At 41.8% G+C, this 26,200-nt stretch overlaps 1 protein-coding gene across 4 annotated transcripts in view; it reads left to right on the top strand.

The window, feature by feature from the left end:
- frya (furry homolog a (Drosophila)) overlaps positions 1-25,827 on the top strand; it is a 54,711-nt gene extending 28,884 nt beyond the window's left edge. For 2 of the 4 annotated variants that reach the window (XM_033631019.2, XM_078166962.1), the window contains exons 21-62: positions 837-1,096; positions 1,254-1,443; positions 1,702-1,826; positions 2,355-2,412; positions 2,595-2,686; positions 2,946-3,118; positions 3,614-3,774; positions 4,660-4,770; positions 5,303-5,457; positions 5,862-5,961; positions 6,055-6,226; positions 6,610-6,866; positions 6,959-7,105; positions 7,204-7,372; positions 7,640-7,730; positions 7,823-7,905; positions 8,357-8,507; positions 8,824-8,927; positions 9,296-9,481; positions 10,324-10,525; positions 11,038-11,159; positions 11,277-11,464; positions 12,048-12,142; positions 12,233-12,813; positions 12,905-13,002; positions 13,086-13,256; positions 14,060-14,200; positions 14,765-14,944; positions 15,706-15,870; positions 16,053-16,127; positions 16,241-16,411; positions 18,279-18,479; positions 19,481-19,624; positions 20,448-20,611; positions 20,752-20,959; positions 21,321-21,470; positions 21,567-21,665; positions 21,764-21,847; positions 23,665-23,682; positions 23,896-24,006; positions 24,090-24,295; positions 24,398-25,827. In XM_033631019.2, coding sequence (XP_033486910.2) covers positions 837-1,096; positions 1,254-1,443; positions 1,702-1,826; positions 2,355-2,412; positions 2,595-2,686; positions 2,946-3,118; positions 3,614-3,774; positions 4,660-4,770; positions 5,303-5,457; positions 5,862-5,961; positions 6,055-6,226; positions 6,610-6,866; positions 6,959-7,105; positions 7,204-7,372; positions 7,640-7,730; positions 7,823-7,905; positions 8,357-8,507; positions 8,824-8,927; positions 9,296-9,481; positions 10,324-10,525; positions 11,038-11,159; positions 11,277-11,464; positions 12,048-12,142; positions 12,233-12,813; positions 12,905-13,002; positions 13,086-13,256; positions 14,060-14,200; positions 14,765-14,944; positions 15,706-15,870; positions 16,053-16,127; positions 16,241-16,411; positions 18,279-18,479; positions 19,481-19,624; positions 20,448-20,611; positions 20,752-20,959; positions 21,321-21,470; positions 21,567-21,665; positions 21,764-21,847; positions 23,665-23,682; positions 23,896-24,006; positions 24,090-24,295; positions 24,398-24,656 — 6,618 coding nt within the window. In that variant the 3' untranslated portion in view covers positions 24,657-25,827. Of the gene's footprint in view, positions 1-836; positions 1,097-1,253; positions 1,444-1,701; positions 1,827-2,354; positions 2,413-2,594; positions 2,687-2,945; positions 3,119-3,613; positions 3,775-4,659; positions 4,771-5,302; positions 5,458-5,858; positions 5,962-6,054; positions 6,227-6,609; positions 6,867-6,958; positions 7,106-7,203; positions 7,373-7,639; positions 7,731-7,822; positions 7,906-8,356; positions 8,508-8,823; positions 8,928-9,295; positions 9,482-10,323; positions 10,526-11,037; positions 11,160-11,276; positions 11,465-12,047; positions 12,143-12,232; positions 12,814-12,904; positions 13,003-13,085; positions 13,257-14,059; positions 14,201-14,764; positions 14,945-15,705; positions 15,871-16,052; positions 16,128-16,240; positions 16,412-18,278; positions 18,480-19,480; positions 19,625-20,447; positions 20,612-20,751; positions 20,960-21,320; positions 21,471-21,566; positions 21,666-21,763; positions 21,848-23,664; positions 23,683-23,895; positions 24,007-24,089; positions 24,296-24,397 lie in introns of all 4 variants that reach the window. The other 2 variants (XM_078166961.1, XM_078166963.1) reach the window with 2 other exon arrangements.
- Positions 25,828-26,200: the final 373 nt, after the last annotated feature.

Raw genomic sequence — 26,200 nt, 5'->3', positions numbered from 1 at the left:
CTGGACCATTTATTAGGTGTATTGTTGGAATATATACATATACCGTTTGGTTATTCATAGCGTAGGAGCATCTGTTTAACATCAGAGTGTATTCTGGGAACAGGCAGAGCAGCAGTATGCCAGGCATAGTGAAAGTTAACCGTTCATGAATTCAAATAGAAATAGAACGCTCTATTTCTCATTTTAGTGTTGTCTATCGTTTTCCCAACCTACTGTAGATTACTGGGTGTGTTCCCATGGAAATGCACCGCACCACACGGGCCATTGCTGGGTCTAAAATGTTGCTTTCACGTGCCTCTGCAGCAGCTACCGTCGTCAGCTGCTGCCACACACAGATTCTGAGTCTGTGGGAAACTCTGCTGTATTAATTTCAATTCCAGATATTAGTTGCGCCAACTCCAGAAATACAACCTGCTTTTTATGAATAGATCAGGTGTCATTTGAATATCTCGCAACATGGAATCTGGCTCGTTACATTGACTGTAAGACAGAAGCTCAGTTTAGTAATCTAGCGTGTAAAATCTAAATGAACAGCTGGAACTGAGCAGCTGTTGACCTTTTGACTCTCACTTATGTAATCATCAAGCTGCCAACACAACGCTAAGAATGCAGATTTATTGAGAACAGGATGATACAGTAAATGTCCCACACATGCATCATTGAATTGTGTTTCTGAATATACTTATCTGAGGTGGGATTTCCCTTAATAAAGGCCTTATTCACATTTAAATAATTATTCTTGTGCTATGAATAAGGATGAATGGAGAGATGGATGAAATGTTGCTGTTTGGATGTTGAGTTCTGTCATGACTTCTGACCTTTGCCCTTGTTTGCAGGCCATCCTGCCAGCTGGTCACCATGTGGACCTTCAGTGGCTCGTGGAGTGGAACGCACTGCTTGTAAACAGTCATTATGACATCAGGAGCCCCTCGCATGTGTGGATCTTTGCCCAGTCTGTGAAGGACCCCTGGGTTCTGTGTGTATACAGCCTGCTCCGACAGGACAACCTGCCCAAGCACTGCCCCACAGCTCTCAGCTACGCCTGGCCCTACGCCTTCACTCGAATGCAGATACTCATGCCCCTGGTAGACCCAAAGTAAGTGTCCTCAAACATGCGCCACTTCTATTTTCTGTACACCCCACTCAACCTTTCTGTTTTAAGGATAGCCACCTGATACCACTTCCCCATTAAACTCCCCTGTTAAAAAAAGCTCAGATAAAAATAATTATTTTCTTTTTGTGTGATTCACCAGCAACCCAGTGTATGCGAAGAAGACCAGCACGTCTGGCAGCGGGGACAATTACGTAACCCTGTGGCGAAACTATCTGATCCTTTGCTTTGGGGTGGCCAAGCCCAGTATCATGAGCCCCGGCCATCTGAGAGCATCGACACCTGAGATCACAGCCGCCACACCCGACAGTGGTGTCAGCTACGATAACAAGGTAGCTGCCTCTCTGTCCTCTGCCCTTATTAATTCCCCCAGTGCTTTGTCTCTCCAGGATCAGGTGTTCATACGGAGCTTGTTGACATTCAAACTCGAAGCATCAAATTACACAGCAGCTATCTCACATGAATGGAGCAGGAAGCTGATATATTCTTAGCTGTACAGACACCTCAGTGCAGCCCTGTGTAATTTGTGGTGTTCAAGCAGCGTGAGAGATTTATTTATCTGACTGAACCGTTGATGTTTGTTGTTTCAGGTTATCGGGAGTCCATCTGTGGCTTGGCTTCTGAAGCAGTTGGTGCCACTGATGAGGGCAGAGAGCATTGAGCTGACAGAGTCGTTAGTTTTGGGCTTTGGTCGCACCAATTCCCTTGTATTCAGGTATATCAGAGAGCTCTGTTTCAGACGTTCCCTTCTAAAGACTTTTTTCCCTTAATAAACTAGTTTGAATTCAGATTTTCTCCCAGAAAGGATCATTTGGGGTTTTATTTTTTTGCACAGTTTTTCTGATTGACTCATTGTTTCACAAATGAGAAGCAGAACAGCAACATAATATTTTAGCTGCTGATTGTAACTGTTTTTGTCTCCTGTAATAGGGCAGGACCAGTCAAATGAAAGTTAAAGCACAATCCATTATTGTCTCTGTAGTTTAAGTGCATGTTGACCTGTATTTGGGTGGATTTAAAGTGGAGATAAACAAGGGATTATAGTTGAGTAGTGCCTTGTTGCCATTAACAGCTGCATCCACATTGTTTCCGAAAAAGAAAAAAAACAAAAAAGAAAAAAACAACAATAGCCTTAGTGAAATTTAATTTGTCCATTTAACCAAATGTTTCTACAGTAGCTGTTTGTTAAAGTGTTTTACATTTTACCTCATGATGACTTTTAATTTCCCCTGCTTGCACGCAGGGAACTTGTGGAAGAGCTACATCCCCTAATGAAAGAAGCGTTAGAAAGAAGACCAGAGGTGGGTTGATTTTATTTACAGGACAGTGTACAACACAACCAAAGTATTTACTGTCGGATTTAATTTGTAAATGAACTACATAGTGGGCTGTAATGCTGCCAAGGAGCTGATGTGTATCAGAAAAGCTCAGTCTCTAAATATAGATTATTACCAAGACTTATGTCACTGATGATTTTTTGCAGAACAAGAAGCGTCGTGAGCGACGAGACCTGCTGAGACTGCAGCTGCTGCGGATCTTTGAGCTGCTGGCTGATGCAGGTGTCATCAGTGACAGGTTAGTGTGGCATTAGTCTACACATTACAGCCCCACACTGCACAGTATCACACTCACTGTACACAAAGGAGGAGCATAAGTAAGTTAACAAAACAGGGTCATCAACATATAACATTTGTATTACATAACTCCCTATGATGAAGTGCTGCAGCACAGTTTGTGTGTTGACAGATGTTGAAAAAGCAGTTGAAATACTGCAGTCAGATACTATTTGGTTTGTAATTTTTTTTCACTGGGCGTCTCTCTGTTTATCCTGAAGTACAAATGGAGCTCTGGAACGTGACACCCTTGCTCTGGGCGCTCTGTTCCTGGAGTATGTGGATCTAACCCGGATGCTCCTGGAAGCTGAGAATGACAAAGATGCAGAGATCCTCAAGGACATTCGAGCTCACTTCAGCGCCATGGTGGCCAACCTCATCCAGTGTGTTCCAGGTATTCAAAAAATATTCAGCCTGAAAGGCCTTTCTTGTCAGGCCAGCAACTGACAATGCTCTGCAGGTCAGATTGATAAATTTCTTAACTAATTTCTTTTATAGGGCTGCTTAATACAATCCATGTGTCCTTTTCATCAGTTTGTGGACTGTGAATTATATAATAGGCTTCCATGAGGCTGGGGTTAGCACAGCACATGGAGCACAAGTCTCCTGACATTGATCTTGATTTGGACGTAGTCCAAGGGGAGTAGATCCAAAAATAGTACAGCTTAAGGACAGAGCAGGAAAGGACAGGTGATGACTCATGGGTTGCCAAGCATTCACAAGTCCCCACTGAATGTCTAATGATCTGTCAGGGGACATCAGCGTCTTATTACCATATCAAAAACTGCACTTTTAGTTCAGAGTTTAAGATACTTGAATATTTTTGCTGACTTTTACTAACCCTCTCAGTGAGCAGACCTATAGCAGACTTTCTTGTTTCCCTCCCTAGTGCACCACAGGCGCTTCCTGTTTCCCCAGCAGAGCCTGCGGCATCACCTCTTCATCCTCTTCAGTCAGTGGGCCGGCCCTTTCAGCATCATGTTCACCCCTCTGGACCGCTACAGTGACAGGAATCACCAGATCACAAGATATCAATATTGTGCCCTAAAGGTAAACATACTTAAGAAAATCTATTGCCCTCCAATAACTTAGGGGTCCTGTCCACCAAGGCATGTTTTCCTGAGGCCAGAGTATTGTGTTAGTTCTTTGCAATGGTAGCGCCGCGTATTTGCACAAGACTATAAGCAGTAGCAGCATGATGAGGCCCTGAGCATCTATTTTGTCCTGAGCTCTGACCGTTTGGCTTTTTTTTCTGAGGGATTAAAGTGTAAAAATGTTCAACTGTTAGTTATACTCTTCACTTTCACTTGGAAAAAATGCTTTGGTGGCCTTACATATATTAATAATACCCCCTAATGCTTAGTAGATAAAGGAACGTGTATCTTGGCAGTGGATTGGTATGTCTTTATCCAGTTACAAAGCATACATTGGGAACAAGTGCAGAGTAAATCCACAAATTGCCTCTGTCTATTGTGGAATGAAGCAGTAAAACCTATTTTTGTATCTAATGATTTAACCTAATTTGCTGACTGAAAATCTTTATAAAAAGGGATTCTGCCACGTTTTGCATCTGCGTGTGAGCAAATTATTTTTGTGAAACGAGCCCTGTGAATCACTCAGTGGTGCTCCGTCAGAGAACATGCTCCCATCCTATCTGTGCTAGCCAAGATAATTTTTTAAAAGTAATTCTGTTTGGTATGGACTCTTCTCCACCCACAAGACAAATACAGACTACAGCACAGTACACTCTCTCCTGAACAGCAGTCGCTTCGCCAGCATTAGATTCTTACATCTCTCATACATCTCCCACTGCTATCTTTAGGTCTAAAGAAACAACAGACTTTGTTGGTTGGTAAACATGAGTGCTGCAGTTTGATGTCACACAATAAGACTTATGGGAAAGCTATTGCAACTGTTGACTGTTTGTTCTTACAGGCCATGTCTGCTGTGCTGTGCTGCGGGCCTGTATTTGATAACGTTGGCCTCTCTCCAGACGGATACCTCTATAAGTGGCTGGATAATATACTCGCCTGCCAGGATCAGCGGGTATGTGGCCAATACTTTACCACCGTGGTGCATTTAAACAAAGAGCTGACCCAGAAAGTCCCTCTGATAGCTTGCTGAAGCCTGCTTTGTATAAAAGCCCCACACTGGAGCTTGCCAAGTGCTCACCATTATCTTACAGGAGTGCTGGCAAGTAGTGAAGGAGAGTTTTGTTTCAAAATAAATTTGTCTGATATTGTCTTTATTTCAGTTTACTGTGATATAATATAAAGCACCTGCATGTTTATTTAACACATTCATCCCCATTAAAATTGACTTTGAGCCCCTGTGTTATCAATACTTGGCTTGAGGAAGCAGTAACTGGGCAGGTATCCAAGAAAATGGAATTCATCTTCTTTCTTTTGTCTGACAGGAGTAAAGCTACTGGAATAAGTTTACTCCCTGAACCTTTGACAAATACACACAGATTAGAGTCAGATATTTTCTGGAGTGTAAAATTAGGACTACTGTGGATCTTTTTTAAAAAAGACGTGAAATTCAGTAGAGCCTGTTCTGACGTGTACCCCTGGCTCAGGTCCACCAGCTTGGCTGTGAAGTTGTCATCCTGCTCCTGGAGCTCAATGCCGACCAGGTCAACCTGTTCAACTGGGCGGTGGATCGCTGCTATACAGGCTCCTATCAGCTCACCTCAGGATGCTTCAGAGCCATCGCAACAGTCTGTGGCAGCAGGTACAAAATCTTTCTGTCATCTGTTCAGCTAGTTGAGGTCAGCTGCCTGTGCACAGTTTTCTCCAAGGGCAGTTGTGCTCTGATCCTCACATCTTCTTGTGATGTGCCATTTTATGTTTATTTGATTGTTGAGATGTAATCAATCCACAATTTGCCAACTAACTTTAAATACTGTATTGTCTGGTTCATACAGATCTCTTGTCCAAGTGGGGAAACCACTGGCAAATTAGCTTAGGCTTCAAAGCAGCACCTTAGCTAATCCTCTTAAAGGGCTCACTGTTCGTCTGAAAGCGGCTCTCCCCACTTGCTTTAACTCAAAAACGTGAACATTATGTGAAACATCAAGTGGTGATTTCTTAATACTGAAACCTTACGTTATTTTTTCTCTCTTTCCTAAAAAGCAGAAACTACCCAAGTGACATCGTAACACTGCTGAATCTGGTCCTCTTCAAAGCATCAGACACAAACAGAGAAATCTATGAGATTTCAATGCAACTAATGCAGGTGAGAGACACAAGCAGATGTCTTGTGTGCTGCTGTGTAGCTTTCATGTGGTTAAATGGATACATATCACATTTCTCCTCTTTGTTTGAACAGATTCTTGAAGCCAAGTTGTTTGTGTACTCCAAGAAGATTGCAGAGCAGAAGCCAAACAGTATCCTCTATGGCACCCATGGTCCACTGCCACCTCTCTACAGCGTCTCCCTGCCTCAGCTCTCCAGCCAGCTGGCCAGGATGTATCCTGAACTCACACTTCCTCTCTTCTCAGGTAGTTGTTTGTGTCATATGTGTGCTGTGTGTGTGGTCACAGTAGGGTTAGCTATGGTATTTCAGCCTGCTGTAATACTCTCAAAGGCTTTTCATCTTCTTATGGTTTCCCACTAAATGCTGCTCGTTCATCTTCCAGAGAAGTCTTCCTCCTCCACCATCCACACACTTACTGTATCTACGGACACTCCCATTAACCACAGCTTAAATTGATTAAGGGAGTCTCAGGTTGAAGTTGAATTCATATGTGGATCAGGATTAAACTGGCAATTATGGTGAAACTGAGTATACGTTATGTGTTTGACCTCCATGTAGAATATAAACACCACAGTCCCCACTGATGTTATTCTGATGTAAGTATTGCCTTTCCCCTGCTCATTCCAGAGGTTAGCCAGAGATTCCCCACCACTCATCCCAATGGGAGGCAGATCATGCTAACCTACCTCCTGCCTTGGCTCGGTAACATCGAGCTGGTGGATAGCGGCCTACTGCTCCCGGTCTTCACACCATGCACCTCAGACTATGACGCTTCTATCCGGACGACCAGCACGGGTTCATCCCATCAACTGAAGGGCACTGGCTGGGGATCCTTACAGGCTACCTCTATGGTTCTCAATAATCTCATGTTCATGACTGCCAAGGTAAAGGAAGGGAAATGTCATAAAACAGGCTAAGGGTCATTAGTCAATGCAGATAACATGACGCTGTGCTATTTTTTAACCCCTCTGGTCAGTATGGAGATGACCTGCCTGGACAGGAGATGGAAAACGCCTGGAATACTTTAGTCAGTAATGAGAAGTGGAGCAACAATCTGAGAACAGCACTGCAGTTTCTCATCAGCTTATGTGGTGTCAGCAGCGACACCACCCTCCTGCCATATGTAAGCTGTATTATTAAAGCCAACTGGAAAATATCATCTAGGTACTATTTTGAACTCTTTCCAGTTCCTCACAGATATTCTGCAATGTATTTGTTCAGATCAAGAAGGTGGTGATCTATCTGTGCCGGAACAACACCATGCAAACCATGGAGGAGTTGATATTTGAGTTACAACAAACAGACCCGGTCAACCCTGTGGTGCAGCACTGTGATAGCCCCCCTTTCTATCGCTTCACTGCCACGAGCAAGGCCTCCACAGCAGCTTCAGGTACATTTTTAAAAAACACTGAACAGAATAAGCACAAGTTGAATTTTGTTTTTTTAACTTAATGGGAAAAAAATAAACCAACCAGGAAATCCAAACTGCTCCAGTGGAACCACTTAGTGGCCAACCATAGAAAACTGTGTTTGCTCTGGACAGATCCTGGTGGTAAATGTGAAGTGTTTTTGGTGTTAAAGATAATGCTAAGTTGACTTCCCTTGCACATACTGTAAAACACAAGTATTTTGCTCTTTTTTTGTTTTTTTTTTATAGGTACCACATCAAGCAGCAATACTGTTGTTGCAGGCCAGGAGAGCTTTCCTGACACAGATGATACCAAGACTGTGAAGGAGAATGAGGAGAGGTAGACAACATTATCTCAAAGCTTAACATTAGATTAATTACAGTCCTGGCAAGGCCCTTCATCATTAATTTTTTTTTTTTTTTTGACCTCAGGCTAAGCCACATAATGAGAGCTCACAACCGCCTGGAGTCACGCTACAGCAACAGCTCCGGAGGATCTTATGATGAAGATAAGAGTGAGTGTATTTATGTACCAGACAGCCTTTGAAAGTATGTGGTTGTTATGGTCTGGTGAGTGTGGAATACACAGGCTGGTTTTAGAGGGTAAGATGGTGGCTGGCATGGTGTCATTGATAATGCATGAGCAGTGCAGAGTGGCCTGGGGTTCTTAAAAGGCTTCTGTGAGAACTGGCACTGAAATAAAAGTAGTCAAGCCCAGGGCCTCTGCACTGCTGCCTGTGACCCAAAAACAGCTTTGTTGTACTCTCTTGGTCTGAATTAGTCCTGTAGACTAATGTGAGTAAGAATAATTTGACATTGAAAACCTTCTTTAAGTACCTATTTAACTAGGCTTAAAAAATGACCACATTCAGCTAAGGATAATCCACAAACTCTAATTTTTGATTGAACTTTGCCGTACGTGTGGGGGGATAAATGTCAGCAGCATCTTTTTCTGTAACCATTTAGGTGAACCACTGCCTCCCTATGCTGACTGGCTGATAGTTGTCATTGAGACCAATCACCCCCATCCTCTGCCCATGCCTCTGAATGGAGGATGTTGGGCTCCGCTGGTGGACTTTTTGCCAGAGACCATCACTCCCAGAGGACCACTGCACAGGTCAGACTGCTGTATACATTAATGCAAAATGTGCTCAGTCTGACTTTGATTCTGAGTCTACTTTAAAATGCCAGGATGAAACTCCTGCAAGTCACTCCTGACGAATAACTTGAGCTGTTTACTTTGAGATCAGGCTGTTCTTTGACCGATAATAACCTGTCACAGTTTACCTCTGAAAGCCTGGATATAAATGCAGCACCAACCAGTTTTTCATCTTGATGCTGTGCGCTTCGAGGTCACGCTTTGTGGGTTAGGTTCGCTTGTTGTGTTTATTTTGATTGTGAGGCTTTACAGTTTATGTTTTTGTTTGTTGTAGGTGTAACATAGCAGTGATCTTCATGACAGAGATGGTGGTGGACCACAGTGTGAGAGAGGACTGGGCCATGCACTTGCCTTTACTGCTGCATGCCTTGTTTTTGGGTGAGTTCACATTATTATCAATAATCCCCTTAAAACCCATTTATGCAATTTTTTAATGATATTTACATATTTAATGTAATACAGTATAAATCTCATACGTTGTTAAATATCATGAGACCATTACGATACATCACCATTGTATTTTAAGTACAGAGAGTTGGAGAATTCAGGTAAAGCTTCTTTCCTGGTAGAAATTATTCATTCAGTTTCAAACAGCTGATACCAGACAGTTTAATTTTTGTCAACAGACGCTACATCAAGATTGTGATACTGGGAGAAAGGATCTTTAAAAGAAACTCTAGTCCTCATTGTGTCTTAGAGTTCAAAGTGTGCTGCAACAGGTTGACTGGTCAGTTTCATTCCTTTAGGTATGGATCACTACCGTCCAGAGGTGTTTGAGCACAGCAAACGTCTCCTCCTCCACCTCCTCATCACGTTGTCCTGCAACAACAACTTCCAGGCCATCGCCTCAGTCTTACTGCAGACACGTGAGATCAACGGCACCAAGACCCTCACCTGCAAGCAAAGTCTTCAGCCGGAGTATTTACCTTCAGGTAAAGATATAGTTTTCTCAATTACAAATGCATTCACATTTACCAAAATGTTGGAGTAGACCTGGGTCCAGCTGGCAGAGCCGCTTGGCATTTGACACGTCGCTCTTCTCTCTGGCTTATATAAACTTCAACAACCGAAGGGAATGACTAACATTCCTTTCAGAGGATAGATAAGTTTCTTATCGGGGAGAAAATATTTGGACACTATGCCAAAAGCAATATTAAGCAGAGAGGACATCAAAGGTCTTGATTAAAGCATTCCATTAGGCTATTTTTGTCCTCTTGCCCAAATTGGGGCCATCTGCTTAGGCTTGGATAGGCTGGTTTGCCCACCCCCACACTACTCCTGATGATAATTTGTTTTACAAATGTCTAGACATTTTGAAATGACCAGACTGGTCTTTGTCCATTTGACCACTTGAGTCCAACTTTGTATGCTAAAAACAGTGTTTTCTTTTTTCACGCAATACCACACAATAATAACACTGCCATTGAGATGCAAAGAAAACATCCCATTTTTTTTTCTTGTGTCTGTGTAACATCTTCACTCCCATGTTTATTATATTTTTGTATAGCATGTAGAATATAAATTAACTGCCACGATATCAGATGTGCAGTACCATAGTAGTTAAAGTTGACAGTTCCACCACACACAATAAATATTGTCAGTAGACGAGACTAATTGGATCCAAATTCCTGACATGTCAAAACACAGGTCGTGCTGCTCTCTACATGTTCTCTTCTCACACTACCTGTTGCACTTAGGAAAATGAAATCAAACTTGCAAATGAAACACTGAAACCTGTTTTCTGATCACACACCTGTTGCCCTGTTGAGTACAGGAGGATGTTTTGACTTCCTGCGGGAGTGTCAGGCGTCTCCTGTGCCAGACTCTGGCCTGAGTTCTTCTTCCACATCGTCCAGTTTGAGTCTGGGAGGCAGCAGCAACAACCTGCCGGAGATCTCACATGAGGTGGAGGAGCTGGTGGCTTCCAATAAAATGGACGAGAAGACTAACAAGCTCATTGAGTTTTTAACCACAAGGTATCCATTTAATATGGTGTTCCTCAATAGAATAATTTCCAGCAACATGAAGTCCGAGCATGTAGTTTTGCTTACATGTCGTAAAGGAAGGCTGGAAATATTTTACCCATCAAATGAATGTTTTAAGCAAAAATATCCTTCTGTTACACTGATATGCTGTCTCATATTTCTTGATGTAGATTACCACCTAGTGGTGCTGTATGCATAGTGCAGTAGATTATTGTAGGAGTAGTAAGATAGTGTAGCTGGCATATACACATTATAAAGTACAACTAAAACCAGATTCTTTCAAGTGTGCAGGATTTGATTTGTTTAGAAGAGCTTTTGCCAGTTTAAGTACAGACAGTACTTATTAAGCTAAGCAGAAGCACAGTAGGACCTGCATCTGGGCTTGTTTCAGGCTTTTCAGAATAATAGGCTGATTGTCCCACTTTCTACAACAGCAGACCTCCACAAAAACAATATGCTGTGTGTTTTTAGTAAATATGAAACATGAAACTGTTGTTTTACAGAGCATATGGACCACTGTGGTGCCATGAAGACATTTCATCAAAGAACCAAACTTCAAAAAGTACTGGGCAGCTGACAAACTTTCTGCGACATGTGGTGTCTGTGTTCAAAGACTCTAAGTCAGGTAACTGTTCAGTGTATGCTTAACAGTAATTGTTAATTCATTAAACCGCAGAACGTTGTCTTTACCACTTAATAATTCTCGTTCTCATTAGCACATTCTTCTGTCTGTCCTTGTTAGATTATCACCTGGAGCAGCAGCTCAGTGACGTGGCACTGCAGACGGCCTTGTGCAGTTCCTCACGTCACTACGCTGGCCGTTCCTTCCAGGTGTTTCGAGCCCTCCGCCAGCCCATCTCTGCCCACGCTGTGTCCAACCTGCTGTCAAGGCTAGTGGAAGTCGTCGGTGAACATGGAGAAGAAGTGCAGGTTAGTGCTCTGTGTGTGTACATGATACATGTGAGCATGTGAATATAAGAGAATTAGACAGTTACAGGTTCAAGTCTTCAGGGATAATTTGTGTAGGAATGTATTCTTTTTATCTTTATCATGGTTGAATGCCCATCAAGTCATTCTGACCTGTGCAGTGGTTGTTGGTAAAGCAGAAACCGAGAAATGCTACAAACTGAAAAACTGCCTCAGTAACAGTGTGTATTTGCTTGCTGTAGCATTTGTAATCCGAGTCTGTTTTTAGGGAAGTAGCGCATGAATTTAATGCTGTTTAGAAGATGAGTTGACTGTCCCAGATGTTTGACCCTCTTATGAGCACAGCATTAAAACTAATAATCATCTAATGGCAGAAATCCTGGATCATCATAAAGTCTAACCAGCAGATACTTGATCTGTCTATCAAACATTATCCACATCCATCTGTTACTTTTTTTGTATAAATCTTGCAGACAGACATACAAGCAGCACTGAAAACATGAACTCTTTCTAACTTTGTTGGATCTGTTTTTGTCTGCAATTTAAAGGTTTAAATGTTCAAGGATTACATCTCTCTCTCTCTTAGGGCTATGTGATGGAGGTGCTACTTACACTGGAATCTGTGGTGGATAACTTGGCTGAATGTCTCAAGAACAACGATCTCATGGCTATCATGACAAGGTGTGTGTCTTCTCCGTTATATTTACCTTTAAAGAAGGTATTTATCTTAAAACATAAAGTAACTTTAATGTATTGTTTGTTTAATTCCAGAGCCTCATCTCCAGATTTCCTCACCAGTATCAAGCTGCTGTCCAACAGGAAGAGCACAGGGCAGCTCAATCTTAGAAGAGAAGAAAGGAGCCGACATCAGAGGAGCTCCTCTGTCCCCAAGAAGTTTGGAGAGGCAGACAGGTGGTCTGATCCACCCCGCAGCGCTACGCTGGACCGCATCCAAGCCTGTGAACAGCAGGCTTTGTTAGCCAAAACACGCAGCTCGTCCTCATCTAAAGATAACATCAATGACCCAACCAACATCAACCATCCCAGCAACCTGCTGGCCACCATCTTTTGGGTGGCAGTGTCACTGATGGAGTCGGACTTTGAATTTGAGTATCAGATGTCTTTGAGACTGTTGAATAAGCTGCTGGGCCACATGTCGCTCGACAAACAGGAAAACAGGGAGAAGCTGGAGAAACTGCAGAGCCAGCTTCAGTGGAGCAGCTTTACTGGGCTCCAGCAGCTGCTGCTGAAGGGCTTCACCTCCGTGTCCACCACTGACCTCACGCTCCAGCTCTTCTGCCAACTCACACCTGTATCACGAGTGCCTGTAGTGGACACGTCACAAGCCATAGGTACACTGTGGGGATTGATAGTGAACTTTCTCCAAAATGATTTTTCAGAGTGAATATTTCTATTTAGTAATTTGTCTGTTTCATCTATTAGGTTTCCCTTTGAATGTTCTCTGCCTGCTCCCACATCTTGTGCAGAACTTTGACTGCCCCACACAGTTCTGTCAAGATGTTGCTGAGAAGATAGCCCAGGTTTGGCTCTTTTATTGTATATTTCATAATTTTTCGCTCAAAGATCATAATAAGTTTGAAGCTAAAGCATTCTTTGTGCGTAGGTATGCCTTGAGGAGAAGAACACCAAGCTCGCCAACCTTGCTCACGTCATGACTCTGTACAAAACGCACTCCTACACACGAGACTGCTTTTCTTGGGTCAATGTGGTGTGTCGATATCTTCATGAAGCTTTCTCGGATATCACCCTCAACCTGGTCACTTACATGGCAGAGGTTGGTGCAGCTTTTATTAGACGATCATATATTTGCTGAGCAGCAGTAAAAACGTTGTACAATAATTATATAAGGGATACTTTGATGATTTTCAAGCAGCTTTGTATAATAGCAACATAGGCAGTATCAGTAAATTAACTGTGGTAAACTTCACTCCATATTCTTAGCACCCAAATCTCCCTGCTCATCTCCCAGCTCAAATCCACTGGAATGGATTTTCACTAGCTCTAGGGCTGTTGTTCTGCATTTTCATGTGCCCGCCACAAAGGACACAAAGAGTATAGGAGCACATCTACAAAGAGACCTGCCCTTAACTCAAGATTCTTTTACTGTATTGGCTTTTTCTCACCGAAATATTTTCAGAAATATTTTAGTGCACTGTTTAGCTGTAATATGAGAATTTGTGAACAGGAAGTGGGTGCATTATTGTTTTTTGTAATGTAAAATGGAATCTAAAAATACATTAAATGGTAAAACTAAGTAGAGCTGGTCAAATATGAACCTGTATTCTGTTACTGTATTGCCTATTTCTTGCTTGAATTGTTTTCAGAAATATATTTTAGCTTACTGTCCACCTGTAATTTGACATAACACATCAGCAGGAATATTTATTGAGCCAGTGTAGTGCTGTGCATTTTGATAGTTGTGGGTTTTTCACCTCTTGAGCAAAGCAAATGCCATAGCCCTTTCCATCTGAGTCCTTCTACTGCATAGACAGCTCAGTTTTATAAAAAGACCATTTTAATATAACAGCCTCTCAAAAGGTGCTCAGTAATGAATAATCCTTAATTCTGTTGTAACAGCTGTTGGAGAAGGGTCTCCCCAGTATGCAGCAGACCCTTTTACAAATCATCTACAGCCTCCTGAGTCACATGGACCTGAGTGGTATTCAAGCCAAACCCTTCAACATGGAGGTGCTCAAGACAATTGAGACATTTGTCCAGGTGAGTTAAATAAAACTTGAACACCTGAATGTGTGACGTACTGCAGAAAATTAGTTAGAATATGTAGTGACTGTATGCCTCATATTGATTTTTAGTTAATGGCTGTTTATATTTTTATTATATGTCTATGGTATGGTTTCGTTTTTTTTAGATTTTTGTGCTCATAAAGTAAAAACATTAAGTCACTTACATCAGATGCGATCAGTGGAAACCTTTAGGTTCTGAGTAAGACTCTTATGTTCCCTGTTCCTTCTGTAAGTGTTCATGGGGAAAAAAAGGAAAAAAGCTGTCTTGTGTCAGCGCAGTAAATTTGTAGACACACCCAAACTATAAACAGTCTGCCCCTCTGCCGCAGGCCAGGCCTCTGCTTATTCTCATACTGAATCCATTTTCCTTTAGTTTCCCACTCTAAGCCAAGTGCCAGAACACTTGTGTCTAAAAATAGAACCAAGTTATAACACACTGAAACACATTTGTGGTTGTTTCTCTCTAAACTTGTGGTTCTGTTGGTTTTTGTCTGCTTGTACGGATGATTTGGTGTGTGTATGTCTGTGTGGACTATAGACTGCCCATTGGGGGGAAGCATTGAATATCCTGAAGCTGGTGGTTTCTCGATCAGCCAGTTTGGTGCAGCCTTCATTCCCACAGAGTGACCTCTCCTATGAGGACATCAGCCGTGTGTGGGACCGCTCCTCCAAGGCCTTGCCTGGGAAAACGCTGGATTTCTACTTTGACATATCCGAGGTAAGAGACTATACCTCTGTACCATGTTCTTGGTTTGAAAGTCCTTGTAGCTTGAGGAGAGCTTAATGCTGGTGTATTTTTCCCTGTATTTTCCAGGGTGTGGTGCTTGTTGTTGAGGTTATGTGGAATCTTGTTAAGCTTTTTGGAAAGGAAACATTTCTTCCCCTTCCTTAATGCTGATATTTCTTTTTGACCAAACCCCTTGAGATTAGCTTGAAAGCTCAAAAGGTAAACACAATTAGCCAAGCAGTGCAGAGCTGGAAAGTGATGTCAAAGATACAGACAGAGTGGTGTATGTGTGGGAACTGAACAGGGAGCTATTTGTGTAGTTCATGAATGGCAGGAAATGATGTCAGCTCTTTGCTGCCGTCCTTTGTATGTGAATCAGTGAGTTTTAGTGGATAGCCAACAGCGTGTGTGTATAAACTTAGACACACTGGACAAACCACTGATATTTCTTAAAATATCCAGATAGACTGAGGGATAAAGCAGAGTAAAAGTAGGATTCTTCTAAATGCTTCATGCATTCAGAATGCTAAGTGGACTAAAGACTGAGAAGTTGGATTTTAAAAAATCAATGCCAGCTTATGTTGAAACAATGCTCACTTTACGGTCATCTTGGAACTGTCAAAGTGCACAAGAAACAGGAGCTGCTGTGATGCCTTAGTCATGGACTGAGAGGGACTTTCTCTTCTTCAAACTTTCCCTCACTCATTGAGGTTTCTGCCTGCACATCTGTTTGTTTGTGTCCATGCTGTTAGACGCCTGTGATTGGCCGGCGTTACGATGACCTGCAGCGCTCTCCAGGCCAAGATGTGAAGAGCAGGACCACAGTAGTGACCCGTAGCACCTCCTCTACCTCCTCTGGATCCACTTCCAACAACGTCCTGGTGCCAGTCAGCTGGAAGAGGCCTCAGTCTTCACAGGTGAGCATTTCTTCCCACTTTTTGGTAGAATTATGCTCATATTATGAAAGGTGAAGTCTGAAGCGTGGTCTGATAACGACTGCATTTGGTTCCTTTTAACACATTACCCATTTACAACAGGTATTATAATGTGATGTTTATCATTTGTTGAAGATATTTTCATCTTCTCTTAACATCTGCAGAAAAGAACACGGGAAAAACTGGTGAATGTGTTGTCTTTATGTGGACAAGAAGTGGGGCTCACAAAAAATCCTTCAGTAAGACAGACTGTATTTTTTAGCTGTGCTACACTCTGGACAATTTTTATTATCATACATTCAGAAATAGCCTGTTAACCCTTTTCATTCATTCTATTTGTTTCCCTGTGTAGGTGATCTTCTCCAGCTGTGGGGAGCTGGACCTCATGGAGCACCAGCCTAGCCTGGTTTCCTCCGATGATGGGACCCGGGAACCAGACAACACAGACGACACCACCTCAGAGCAGCAGTTCAGAGTTTTTAGAGACTTTGACTTCCTGGATGTGGAGCTTGAAGATGGAGAGGTGAGTCTCAGGACCTCAGATATTTTAAAAGAAAGACAGAAGATGATTTATCCTCCCTCTCACCTCCTCTCATATTTGATGGACTATAACGTTGTCAAACTAAAGCAAAGCAACAGCAGTAAGAAAAACGCTTACATTAGCATTAGCATTTTCCTCCAAAGAGCACTCTTGTACTGTATTGGGTCAGGTCTGCCTTCCCTGTGTAATGGGGTTTCTTTTTTCTGTGTTTTTTCTGTCCGTGCTATCTAGGAGCTACAGGTAAGTTTAGTCATGTTACATTTTCCTTGCTGTGTTCTTTAAGAGTGTTTGCTTGTGCAGAAAACTTAGTGACCTGCCACACTGATGGCAAAGAGTAACAAATGTGTGTGCATGTCGTGTAATCTACAAAACGGATTCTGCAGTGTTCATATAGTGTGACAAATATCCACTCAAATATTAAATATTAGAAACACAATATGTTTAGCATATCTCTCACAGAATCACATGACACGGGTAGTCTTATAGTCATAGTCGGATGGTCACCGGTGAAATGCATGTCAACATATTTGCGGGATTACTGATTTTTTTAGCTGATGTACACTTAGACGTTCAATGATTTAAGTGTTTATTTTTTTCCAGGTGCCCAAGAGACAACAAGTATTCATTTTTATATTTTACACATGTGACTTTTTAAAAAATGTTTTCTTCAAACACTTTGCAAACCTGACTTGATTTCAAAAATCACGTGCACTCAGTTGTATGTCTCAATTGTACATTGAATTTCAATGTGATGTAGATGGAATGTTATCTCCATCTGATCATCTCTGGCATCACACTGAAATCATTGTTTTTGCAATCCAAACAGTAAGTTACACACAAACTAATTCTACTGTATACATTTGCCCTGTGTACAGTCAACATGTTTGTAAGTACATGCAGTAAACATTTCCGTTGGTTCATCTTAAAGAGGAGATCAATCTCTTCAATGATTAAATTTAACATTACTCATGTTGCGTTGTTCAGTTACAAACATCCCTTTGTTTTAGAATTACTTAGTCACGCTTAAAAAACCACAGTAACATCTCTCAGCAAAGTGATGCTGTAGAAATAGCACACCAGTATATATACATGTGTATATATAACTATCTCTGTGTATCTAAGGCTGCAGACTTTGTACCCTGGAACACAGTGTCAGCTATTTTCTCGGTGCCTGCTGAAATTTTACACAGAGTGAAAACTAACACAATTGCTGTGGTCAACAAAAGTGCAACACAGAGTTTTAAAAGTTAATGACACCACAACACGCTACATGGCCTGACAACGTGAAAGACAAGTTTAAACTTTGTTTTTGATCACAAATGTAGTGTGGGCTATTTTTAAAAGATGCTACTCGGCCAAAGTTAAAGCCCTTGCTTTCTATCGGGGGTGGGCATTACGCTTGTTTGATCTGTTGATGTGGGGCTTTGGTGGAATGTAGAAGTTGGCTGACATCTCCAGAGTCGTGTCCACTTGAAAAATCACTCTGCATTTTGAACAAGATAGACCCAGACTCAAAACCTAAAAACATTTAATCTGACATGATTTCAGACCCAAGGTTTTCTGCCAGTTTCACCACATCTTGGCTATTTTGGTTACAGTTTGTGAGAATGCACTGCAACAGGCTCACAACACTCCAGTATTCCTCCCATTCTTAGCTACGAGGGTAAAAACTCCCTCAGAGACTGCCCCCTCCCTGAACCTGCACTGCATGGCTGTACAAATGTGTGTATAGGGTATGTGTGTGTGTGTGTGTGTGTGTGTGTGTGTGTGTGTGTGTGTGATTGTGTTAGAGAAGAGGTTGTGCTTTACTTCTTGGTACTTGGTAAGTCAAAGCCATTCTCTGTTGCAGGGAGAGACTATGGACAACTTCAATTGGGGTGTGCGCAGACGCTCCATGGACAGTCTGGACCGGAGTGACCTGCAGCCCCTGGAGGAGAGTCAGCTGTCCAGCAGCATGCCCAGCCTCAGCAAGATCACCCATGAAGACTCAGACGAGTCGTCTGAGGAAGATTCCCTCATCGCCAGCCAGATACTCTCCCACTCACAGCTTGTAAGTTCACCTCTGTTTGTATGCCAATAAATTAATGTTATGTGGAAGGGAAAACCAAACTGTTGAAGCCTTAGTAAATTATTCGTATTACAAAGCAGGTCTCGGAAAGTCTTAAATAGCATTGAAATTAGCTTTTAAAAGGGCTTATGATGTATTAAAACATCTTCGATTACTGTTTGGAGATGCAGTTTGCTAACTTTCAGCTGCTCAGTCCCTTTTTGTGGAGCTATGATTGTAAAACTGAACATTCAATTGCACTTTATGTGGTATTTTAAACACCTGCAGTCTTAAATGCACGTGGCTGAACCCTGCAGAAACCCTGTATCACTATCATGACAATAATTTCAACCATAATCCTAACAGTTTTAATTTGCTGATGAAATGACTAAGGGCATTCAGAGGATAAATTATTCCCATCTTGGCCCCTCCATGTGCTTGCCTCTTGTGCCACCCTCAGGTTATTGTCAACTTTGCACACAAGATATCTCATTATTTAATTTGCTGTGCACATTCACGCTCCCAAGGGTAAAAGGCCTTTAAATTTTAATGATCGTGTTGCGTTTCCTATAGTGTCAACCACAGGACCAAATATTAAAAACTAAAAAAGGGCAAAATTGTCCACATGCTGTTATAATGAATAGTGCAGTGTCCAGAGGCTGCTAGCAAAACAAGAAACTTTTGCATCATCTTTTGTCTTGTTTGCATCATCTCTCTGTTATTCCATGACCACTGGTTCTCATGCAATATTAACTTAAGTTTGTGGAAAGTGTGGATGCAGATGGAAAGTCCATGTGTCCACTCAGCTGTCATCCCACTTTTCTCTTGTTTCTGATTGGTCAGCAACTGTCAGTGTTTATAGCCAATTCAGGATTTTTGTGGAATTTGCAGTGTCACATTTTTCACTCCAGTGTTTTAAGGCCTGCTTTTTACAGAGTTAATTGAAATGTGACACATGCTATTTAGAGAAGACGCCAATAAGTTTGACTTTGTCTCTCTTGCAGATGGTCAATCTCTCTCCAACAGCAGAGACCAATAACAGGGACTCTCCCTCTGCCTTTTTTGATACAACTTCAGCTGATTCAACTCCCCTGAACACCAAAAATCCCAGTTTCGAGGTCCAACTGCCAGAGGACTCGAAGCAGCGGGTGAATAAGGGCTTCAGGGTGTCTGAGATACTGGGAGCTACTAATGTCTATCGCAGTTCCATACTAGAGTTCTTCACTAATTTTGCCAAATAGAGGCTTTTCTGTTGCATCTTTTCTTCTGAGATGTCTTGGATGTTTTATGTGCTTTGGGTTCAGTCGTTGGGTTATTTTGTGACGCTGTGACTTTTCTACATTTCCACTTTTCAGAGTAGAGCATGAGCCGGTCTTGATATTTTTGCATGCTAAAGGAGAATGAACTAAAACCTGCAAGCGGCAATCTGTAACACTTTGGGCTCTGGACTAGTTTGTGCCTTGTTTTAATTGTGGCAGAGGTTGTCTAAGGATGTTAGGGGGTCATAGCCAGCAATAGAAAAAATAGTTTCTTTCTTTCTGTGTCTGTCTGTTTAAGGCAATGTGTATACCTATTGCTTCTGTGTGGGTGGCTCAAAGCAACAACTAAAAACTCTCGGCATGTGGGAGGTCAAGAAAGGTTTACACATTGCCTGCCCCAAATCACAAGTGTGCAGGGCCACGATACTGGCTGAATTAAACTGTTTTATAATCTATTTAATTGGCACAATTTCTGCACACTAAATTTACCAAATAAAAGAAAACACCACAAGGAGGGTCCATAGGGTCCCACGCCAAGGTTAGTGTATCCATTTTACCCACACAATTATCTGTTTAATAATTGAGTATAAAAGAGGGAACACATTTCAGCTAATATTAACTTTGACTGCATGCTGTCTCAGTCATTTGTTCATGACTCTAGTTAATTTTGCCAACTGCTGAGGAAGCATGTGTACCCCTTGCTCTCTTTTAGCATGATGTGTCGCAAGAAGATGAAGACGCAAATGTCCATGAGGATGACGTCTCTCTCTCCATCAGTGAACTGCCCCTTGAATTTCACTGTGGTGACAGTTTGACAATGGACATGGTTCACGTTGATTACAAGGGAGAACTGGACCTTGACAGCTGCTTACCCAGGTACTTGCAACTTTTCTCAATAATGAATAGTAGTGTGCCATGTCATCTTGTTCGCGATAATACCGGTATAATTTTTCATATGATATAAAAAATTCATATCATGACACTCTGATCATGACTGTTCCTTTATGTCCACTCAGTCTGGCCGAGGAGGAAAGAGACGACCTACTTGAGTCCCGTTCTTCGCCGCCACCATCACCCTTCTTCTCGGCCATCCTCGCAGCTTTCCAGCCAGCAGTGTGCGATGATGCAGAGGAGGCTTGGCGAAGTCACATCAACCAGCTTGTGTCTGACTCAGATGGATCCTGTGCCGTTTACACTTTTCATGTGTTTTCCTCACTGTTCCAGGTATTACAGCACGGCTAGCAGCCAGCATCGACCTAAATTCCATTAACAGTGTGCCGGCTCAAACTGAATAATTAAACTGAAAGGGTAACAGGATTAGTTAGCTGGCTGATTAACCTTTATAGAAAGAGACTTCCCTTCTGCGGAGGTCTGATTAATTACAAATAGAGGATACTGTGTATACGCTTTCAGCTCGAAAGTCTTCAAAGGTTCATTAACTAGATGTTGTTCACTTCACTGACCAAAGCTGACAATGGAGAATTTCAGGAAAAAAAAAACAGATATAATGACAGACTGTAAGCTCTTTAGATGACGTGGGAATGACTTTGACAGTATCACAGACAGCCCTTTTCTTGCTTTGCAGAACATCCAGACCAAATTTTGTTCCTTAACCTGTGACGCTGTGAGTTACCTCGGAGATGGCCTGAGAGGACTGGGATCAAAGCTTTTGAGGTCTTCGCAGATGCTGACATCATGCTCAGAGTGCCCAACGCTATTTATCGATGCAGACACAGTGAGTAACCTGAGATTTCCAGTTTCAAATGTTTTATTAAGAGTAAGACGTAGGTTGTATTTGAACAAATGTATGAGCAAAACTCTGTTTTTACAGATTATGTCTTATGGATTCCTGGAAAAAATGAAATTCAGTGTGTTGGAACTTCAAGAGTATCTTGACACTTACAACAACCGAAAGGAGGCAGCTCTCACTGTGAGGACATTCAGTATTGTGCCTGTCGGTCTGAATGTCACTTGTATGCTGTCACTTAGTTGTTAATGTTGTGGTTCTGTTGCCTCTGTTATCCACAGTGGTTGAACAACTGTAAGGCCACCTTTCCCCGGAGTGCTGGGGGCACCGTGATAACATGTCAACCAGCAGATCATGAGGACAAGGTAAAACCTTTTTAGGAATATAAGCCATAACTCTGCCATGCAGTTATATCAAATGTAATAATAATGTAAAATACTGGTTTGGTGTTGTTTTTTGTGGTTTAGCTCTTGCATTCAGCCAGTGTGCAAACACACAAAAGGCTGCATAAATTAAAATAAAATGGTTGTTTATTCTGTCAGGGGTCGTGTCCACCGAAGCATTTTTTTCCTGAGGCCAGCAAATTTTAAAATTGTTTGCAACTGGTGCGCAGTATATTTACGCTACACTACAAGCACCAGCATCAAGATGCAGCGCTGACAGCTATTCTGCACGAAATGCTGCACGTTTGGTGTGTTTTCAACTCTGGATAAAACGCTGCACTCAATTTTTAACCAGCCATCCAATCACTGTGGAGACCAACCCTCACATTTTACACCAACAAGTTCTGAACAACAATAATGGAAGAATTATATTAATATACTGCATATATATGATATGATTCCTCTCATGAACCCACACAGACCAACGAGTCTGTACTCTCTTCCTACTTGCTTCAACTTCCCTTCATTCAAAGCAGGTACTTTACATTGTGCCTAGAATTTTTACTTCCGCAGATATTCTGTATCATAGCAACCAAACACAATCAAAATGTCTGTGCTGAATAAACACTGTGCCTCCAAAGTACTCTCGACCCCTTCCAGCTGGGAGTGTCCTGAGGAGCGCATGGCATTTTCAGCTGGGAAAAAAGCACTTTGATGGACACGGGGCCTAAGAATGGAATTACGGAAATGACTGAAAATACTTAAGATTCCCCTTCAACTGACTTTTCATACTGTGCTCTCTGCATCACGGTTACTGTGTGATACTGTAGCTCTGTGAGTGTTACCTCTAAATTTTCTCACATTATCTAAATGCCAAGTTTCTGACAACCTTGCGTTGCCGCACATCACGTTGATTATTTCATTCCAGTGTGCACTATGATCATTTTCAGCTCTGCTGGGCATGGGAGCAGGTTCTCTTAAGTTGCATTTGATCTAGCAGTAAACAGTTACGCTCACTTCACAACTCAGGAATGGATCAGCAAAATGGAAAGTTTTGCCGCTAAAACTTGGTACCTAGTAGCTAAGAGATTCCCACCAAAGTGAGTGCATTTGTGCTAATTGACAGGCAAAATTTTTACTTTGCTTCGCTTTTTTTCACTTGGCTTTTTGATTAAAGGGGCCCTGTCGAGTTTACTGTGAACAAACAAACGTAATATTTACATTCAGTGTTACTCACCATAACGAACTGTGTATGTCCTGCTGTACAAAATGTGTCAAGTGCATTTCCTTCCTCATTAAACACTCACAGAGTATTCTAAAACCAGCATTGTTTACATCCATGTTTACTAGTGTGTAGTCTTCTTCCCTGTTTCTGCGCATTGCAGCATATCATGGTGTGTAACTGCCACCTGTAGATCAGTAGAATAATGTGACACCATCGGCAGGACTGTGTATGACACACATCACCTGCTTGTACGCATATGCATGTATGTCCTTATGCGCATGCACAAGATGAACAAAACATAAACCGACTCAGAACAACACCTCCATAGTGCTGCTAGAGGTCAAAAACTCCACAGGGAACCTTTAATTCAACGCGATTACCAGCCCTCCTTTCAGTTCTAATTTGCACATATACACCGACCCTCACTTTCCTCCCTCTCTGCATGCCAATTAAATGACCTGTGCTGATACTTTTCACCCACTTTCAAATGGAAATAATGAGGAGTTGCATGCCCTTCTTTTTGATTCTCTGTTTCCCTACTTCTTTTCTGTCCTGTAACATGCTTGCTTTGTAGCAAATGGAATCTCTGGCTGTAAGTTGCAAAGACTTGTTCCTCTGTTGTTTCAAATGGTCTTTTTCTGTATTTAAAAGCAAAATTTGTAGTTCTACAGTAGTTATGTGTGAGGTTATTATCTACCAAATGCAGAACCAGATACCTGATCAAGTATTAATAAGTTCATTAGAAAGAGAAACTGAGCCCAATGAAAAGGCCCTTTACTGACAATTGCACCTCTTTTGATTTCAGCAACTGGAGCTCTGTCAAAGACTGTACAAACTCCACTTTCAGCTGTTGCTGCTTTTTCAGTCCTACTGTAAGCTGATTGAACAGGTCCATGCAATAAGCTCTATTCCCGAGGTATGTACATCAAGCATTTACATGCCCTCTTTTTGGAACCACCACCATGTCCCTATTTAATATTTATCCCTCTCACCCTTTAGCTGACAAACATGTCCAGAGAGCTAAATGAGTTGAAGAGCAACCTGAGAGTAGCAGCAGCCTTGGTGACGAATGATGAGATTGCTGCCCATGAGAGCTCCAACTCTGAGCCCATCTTCAGCTCCTCTGAGGCTGCTGTGCAGGCCATCCTTGAGTGTCTCAAGAACAGCGAGTTTCCGATGGCCATCCGCAACATTCGTGAGTGCAGGTAAGAAAAGAAAGTGTTGTTGTTCTGAACATGAGGAATGTATACTGTTAAAATATGCTCCCAATGAGATCAGTAACATTTTCTGTTTCTCTTTTTTTGCAGAACAAAGTGGCCTAATGACATCTTTGGTAGCCACTCAGAGGATGAGGTCCAGACCTTACTTAACATCTACTTCAGACATCAAACCTTGGGTCAGACAGGAACTTTCGCTCTGGTGGGCTCAAAACAGGACCTGACAGAAATCTCTATCAAGTTGATGGAACTTAACGGAGAGATTCGGGACATGATTCGACGAGCCCAAGGCTACCGAGCCATCACAGCTTTCCTCCCAGACTCCAGGGTTTCAGGCTCGACTCTTTGATGGCGGTCTGGCAGCGCGTGACACCCGTTCTTGTACAGCACCCTGCCCCATGTCTAGCCTCTGGTCCTGTCTAGGGCTGCTGCTATCATCTCAGTGTTTAACAAGCACTCTGCTCTCTCCTGGGAATAACCAAACCTTCTTTCGTCTTCTTGCTCAGAGCACATCAGAATGTCATAGAGTCAGATCTTCAGATGTGCAGCAATACTATTGTGAAGACTTTGACTTTGCTGTTGCAAGGAAACTTAGGCTTTTATTGCACTAATAGAAATTGTCACAAAGCGACCACTTGCTACTGAGGTCAACAATTTTCACATTTAACAAATGACATACCAAAGCTAAATGATTCTCTTTCAGTTATGTTGTTTTTAATTGTCAAGGGAAAATGTGCAATCCTACACAGAAGTGGAAGACTTTTACTGTATCCTGAAAGAATGTATTTAAATAGCATAGCATTGGAAGACATGAACATTGTTAGTATAGAAAAAAAGGGAGGCTTCATTACCTGGTTAAAGTAGTGGGTCTTTGTGTGTGTGTGTGTGTGTGTGTTAGTGCTGTGTGTGGGTGCTTGAGTGTGTGATATAAACCTGATGACCATCACAGATGGAATTATGGATACTGATTGAAGAAACTGTTCACATTTAGCTACTTCGACATGATGCAAAACTACTGTAACGTCTCCCAAACCTGTACACTACATGCTGCTGTGTGGGTTATCTGTTACTTAAAACATCTTACTGTACCTTTTAACTGTGCAGCTTTTAGGCAATTAGGGTAAATTATTTAATATTATTTGCAATAGAAAAACATGCATTTATCAGAGTAGATTTATAGAAAACAAATATTTTGTTTCATCTGTTAAACCTGCCAAGCTTGCAAAATCCATGTACTATAAAGTGTAATAGTAATGTTTATGAGCAAATACAGAAACTATTTTAATTGAATAATTGTACATAGTGCGATGGGGGCTTTGCTCAGACTCATAAGATTGTATTTTTATGGACTTACAACATGAGTTGCATGTAGAGTGAAAGAGATAGCTACGTATTTGTAAAGCTTCTACAAGAAGTATTGGTGTAGCCTCTCGCCTTGTAAATACTACTGCCTTTGCAATGTACTGTACTTTGGTGTTCTGTACACTTGTAACAATAAAATTAAAACTTACATTTGTTAACTGTGGTTTCATTTTTTTTATTTGTGTGATGTATTATTCTTTGTTGCCCTGAGAACACACCTGGCAGGAGGACTGTGGATGTCACCTGACTCTGACTCTGCTTATTCTGAAAGGCTAAATTTAGGGATTTTGTTGTATTGGAAATAATGGGACCACTTCAAGCATAATCGCCACCCAGTGTTACAGACTCATTCTGATTTTTATATGATAAGTCACCCATACTGCAACCGAAACCATGTAAAAATGAACTGAACTGCAGTATCCACAGTTACAGTGAAAAAGTTTGATTTCCCTGGTCTTAAGGAGGCACTACAGATGTAGGATATTTTTTTCCCAGGCTGCTAACTTACAGAAAGACAATTATTTTTTTGTA

Source organism: Epinephelus lanceolatus, chromosome 4, assembly GCF_041903045.1.
Source record: "Epinephelus lanceolatus isolate andai-2023 chromosome 4, ASM4190304v1, whole genome shotgun sequence".
Lineage (NCBI taxonomy): Eukaryota > Metazoa > Chordata > Actinopteri > Perciformes > Serranidae > Epinephelus > Epinephelus lanceolatus.
The sequence above is the reverse complement of the archived record's forward strand: the minus strand, read 5'-3'. Positions and strand labels throughout refer to the sequence as shown.